Source organism: Rhinoraja longicauda, chromosome 19 (assembly GCF_053455715.1).
Source record: "Rhinoraja longicauda isolate Sanriku21f chromosome 19, sRhiLon1.1, whole genome shotgun sequence".
Classification (NCBI taxonomy): Eukaryota; Metazoa; Chordata; class Chondrichthyes; order Rajiformes; family Arhynchobatidae; genus Rhinoraja; species Rhinoraja longicauda.
The window spans coordinates 16583219-16587703 of record NC_135971.1 but is presented as its reverse complement, the minus strand read 5'-3'; the positions used below and the strand labels follow the sequence as shown (position 1 = coordinate 16587703).

The 4485-nt window shown below is 52.9% G+C and overlaps 1 protein-coding gene across 1 annotated transcript; it reads right to left on the bottom strand.

Annotated features, from left to right (window-relative positions):
- Positions 1 to 1729: 1729 nt before the first annotated feature.
- Positions 1730 to 4175, bottom strand: LOC144602709 (uncharacterized). Its single transcript, XM_078415845.1, has 2 exons — positions 3576 to 4175; positions 1730 to 2555 (listed from the first exon to the last, which is right to left on the bottom strand). Exons 1-2 carry the CDS (start codon positions 4104 to 4106, stop codon positions 2247 to 2249), a joined length of 840 nt encoding a protein of 279 aa, XP_078271971.1. The 5' UTR covers positions 4107 to 4175; the 3' UTR covers positions 1730 to 2246.
- Positions 4176 to 4485: the final 310 nt, after the last annotated feature.

Here is a 4485-nt window from a genome sequence, read left to right as displayed (position 1 = left end):
AGCGGTATGAACATTGCCTTCTCCAACTTCAAGTAACCCTTGCTTTCCCTCTCTCTCCATCCCTCCCCCACCCTAGTTCTCCGAATAGTCTGACTGTCATCCTGATTAAATGTTATCTATGTATGCCTCATTGTCACCTTCCCCAGCTAATAATGTTCCATTCTATATTTGCCTTGGGCTGCACCTTTGATCTCTCGTTTTCACACGTGACCTTTCCTTATCTCTAATTTCCCTCTCCCTTCTCTCTCGGTCGAAGGGCAGAATGGCCTACTCCTGCACCTATTGTCTATTGTCAGTCTGAAGAAGGGCCTCGATTCGAAACGTCACCCATTCCTTCCCTCCAGAGATGCTGCCTGTCTCGTTGAGTTACTCCACCATTTTGGGTCTGTCTTCAAAGATATTTTATTATGACATGCAGTGAAATTTCTTTTTATTGCATACAGTTCAGTAAAAAAATTACAACGCATCATGTAAGGCACAATCATATTTAAGTAAAAGAATATAGAAATAGCAGATTACACTCAGGCAGCACACAAGAGACGCCACACACACTAGATTCCCGCCATTAACTCCATCTACACCACGCTGCCTCGGAAAAGCAGCCAACATAATCAATGACTTGGAGCCATGGGAAAGGTCAATGGAGCATTGTGGGCCCCACCTTTACCGGGTCATCGGTGCCGGCTCTGATTTGCTCTGAATCTTTTCATATCCCTCCCCTGACTCTCAGTCTGAAGAAGGGTCTCGCCCCATTCCTTCTCTCCAGAGATGCTGCCAGTCCCGCCGAGTTACTCCAGCTTTTTTTGTGTCTATCTGCGTGTGTAAACCTGCATCCTTCCTGCACATAATCAAAGACTCGTCCCACCCTGGCCAGTCCTTTCCCCAGCCCTGGACCGGCCGAAGGTTGAGAAGCGTGAAAGCGCGCACCACCAGACTCAGAAACAGCTTCTTCCCCTCTGTTTTCGGGCTTCCATAAGCGAGGGTACAAATTCACTTCACCCCACAGTGGTCTAAACTAAACCATCGCGGTGGAAAAGTCAAAGAGCAAGCACTGTAGCGCAAAGTTCGCGGTGATCAGAGATTTTACAGGGTGGTTTAAATCCTCATGGTTGTGGGAAGAAGCTGCTCTTTGTAGTTTTGGTTTGGTTTGGTTTGGTTCAGTTTAGTTTAATGATCCAGCAGCGCAATAGGCCCTTCAGCCCATCGAGGCGACGACCGGTCACACTAGTTCTATGTTATCCCACTTTCTCATCCACACCAGGAGGCACATCTTTGGGATTCGTTGGAAACCGGAGCGACCGGAGAAACCCCGCGAGGTCCCAGGGAGAACGTACAAACTCCACACACACACACACACGCGCACGTACGCATGCACGCACGCATGCACGCACATACACACAAACAAACACACGCGCACACAAACACGCACTCACACACACAAACGCACACGCACACACACGCACACACACACAGTCACATGCACACAATCACACGTACTAACACACACACACACACACACACCCGCGCGCGCGCGCACACACACGTGCACACACACACGCACGCACGCACGCACGCACGCGCGCACACACGCACAATCACGCACACACACAACGTGCGCGCACGCACACACACGCACGCAACCACACGCGCACGCGCACACACACACACACACACGCACACACACACACACGCGCACACACACACACACACGCACACACACGCACCCCCCCCCCCCCCACACACACACACACACACACACTGGAACCTCGGTCTCTGGCGCTGCGAGGCAGCAACTCTACCGCCGCCCCATTATTCGCGCACACTATCATTGAAGAAAATAAGATAGCGTCGAGGAAGTTAGCACTCTCTTTGTGAGTTGTTCTCAAACGACGAAGCGTTTGGTTTGAGTACGGAGGAACTGCAGACAGACACAAAACGCTGGAGTAACTCAGCGGGTCAGACAGCATCCCCGGAGAGACGGAACGGGTGGCGTTTCGAGTCGAGACCCACCTTCAGACTGAGAGGCAAGGCAAAGGGAAACGAGAGATATGGACCGCGATGTGGACAGCTACAGAACAAATAACAATGCGCAAAAAAAAGTAAGGATGATAAAGGAAAGATAAACCTGCAGATGCCGGTTGACACCGAAGACAGACACAACATTCTGGAGTAACTCAGCGGGACGGGCAGCATCTCTGGAGAGAAGGAGTGGGTGGCGTTTCGGGTCGAGACCCTTCTTCAGACCTTTAGCTTTGTGGCGGTGAAGACCGAATTTGCTTCAATGGGAGAGGCTTCATTTCGTTCGACATCTTGTTCCTTCTCGCGGTGTCGCACAGTTCTATTACTTTCATCAGATTTTGCGCCTTGCCGTCGGCGCGCTCCGCGGCTATCTTCTTCATTTCCTCCTCCATCTTGATCTCCATCGCATCGTCCTGTTCATTATCGAACTCGGCCTCGTAATAGCCCAGTATGCAGTCGCCACACTTGCGCGCAGGAATGAAGTGCAGGATGGTCAACAAAAACACGCTCAAGACCAAGAAAACGCTGCCAGCTACCTGTTGCAGAAAGTCAAAGAGTCAAAGAGTTTATGCAGCGTGGACACAGGCAACTTGCCCACACCGGCCAACGTGCCCCATCCAGACCAATCTCACCTGCTCGGTTTTGGTCCATAATCCCTCCAAACCTGTCCTATCCAAGGACCTGTCCAACTGTTTCTTCACCATTGGGATAGTCCCAGCCTCAACTATCCCCTCCGGCAGCTTGTTCCGCACACACACCATCCTTTGTGTGAAAAAGGTACCCCTCAGATTCCTATTAAATCTTTCCCCCTTCGCGTTAAACCCATGTCCTCTGGTCCTCGATTCAACTACTCTGGGCAAGTGACTCTGTGCATCTACCCGATCTATTCCTCTCATGACTTCATACACCTCTACAAGATCACCTTTCATCCTCTTGTGTGAAAACGTTACCCCTCGGATTCCTATTAAATCTTTTCCCCTTCACCTTAAACCATTGTCCTCGTGGTAGACGCGAAATACTGGAGTAACTCAGCGGGTCAGGCAGCATCTCTGGAGAAAAGGAATGGGTGACGTTCCGGGTCGGGTCAGGTTGTGTGTGTGTGTGTGTGTGCGTGCGTGCGTGCGCGCGCGCGTGCGTGCGCGCGTGTGTGTCTGTGTGTGTGTCTGTGTGTGTGTCTGTGTGTGTTTCTGTGTGTCTGTGTCTGTGTGGGGTGTGTTTGTGTGTGTGGGTGTGTGTGTGTGTCTGTATGTGTGTGTGGGGGTGGGGTGTGTGTGTGTGGGTGTGTGTGTGTGTGTGTCTGTGTGTCTGTGTGTGTGTGTGTCTGTGTGTGTCTGTGTGTGTGTGTGTGTGTGTGTGTGTGTGTGTGGGGGGGTGTGGGGTGTGTGTGTGTGTGTGTGTGTGGGGGGGGTGTGGGTGTGTGTGTGTGTGTGGGTGTGGGTGTATGTATGTGTAGGATAGTGATAATGTGTGGGGGGTCGGCGCGGAATTGGTGGGGCGGAAGGGATCCGTTTACGCGCTGTATCTCTAAATTGAACTACATTTAAAGTCTCACTCACCCACGATCCGTAGCAGTGGTGGCGCAGCTGGGGCGTGGGATGGTCGCTGCAAATGTGCTTGCAGTCCAGACTGTCGTCTGTCCCGACGTCTGCTTGTGTCTGGAAGTTGCAGGCGACGTGATCGCCGTCTATCAGCAGAATGCTGATCCAGATGAAGGACGGCATCAGCGCTTCCAGCAGCGTGATGAGCGTGAAGCGACATCGCTTACAGTTGCAGCAGCAGCGGCTGCACCACTGCTCTTGCACCTCTACGCCGATTAGCCTCCGGCACGCCCAGCCCTTCAGCAGCCTCCGTGAATCAGGCAGCGCCGTGAGGCTGATCATGAAGAGAATGAACGCGGGCACCAGGAACACCACGGCGACGTGGCCCCCGTTCCGCTCCGGGTCGCAGGGGCAGGGTTTGCTCATCTCAAGTAAAGTCTCCAGACCGAACAAGACCCCCGACAGCGCCGCGTTACCGGCCACTTTCAGCCAGGGGAAGGCGTCTTTCAAACTCCTGAAAGCGCTCAGAACCCGGGTAACCCCCGCCATCGCAAAAGCGTTGGGTCCCTCATTATTTTTTCCGGGGCCCGAACCGTCCGTAGTTCCCCCCGCAGGCGTTGCCTGTCCACCTGAGACCCCCGACATCTCCACACTGACGAGCGGCAAGAGGAAGTTGGGTATCTGGCCCGTTTAACCCCGCCCGAGAAACGGCGGCGCTGCTCGTTCGAACAACGTTTCACGCTTCCTGGATAGCTCCGACGCTGCTTCGCACCGAATACAGACACAAAACGCTGGATTAGTGCGGGCGTCAGGAGTTATGGGGGGGGGGGGGGGGGAGAAGGCAATAAAAGTCAAGTCAAGTCAAGTCAATTTTATTTGTATAGCACATTTATAAACAACCAACTTTGACGAAAGTGCTGTACATCAG

What these genes read in the sequence shown, in the direction of transcription:
- LOC144602709 (XM_078415845.1), bottom strand. Translation starts at nt 4,106, where the DNA reads ATGGCGGGGGTTACCCGGGTTCTGAGCGCTTTCAGGAGTTTGAAAGAC. An exon ending in ACCACTGCTACGGATCGTGG is followed by an intron (nt 2,556 to 3,575) that starts GTGAGTGAGACT and finishes TTTCTGCAACAG; the next exon opens with GTAGCTGGCAGCGTTTTCTT.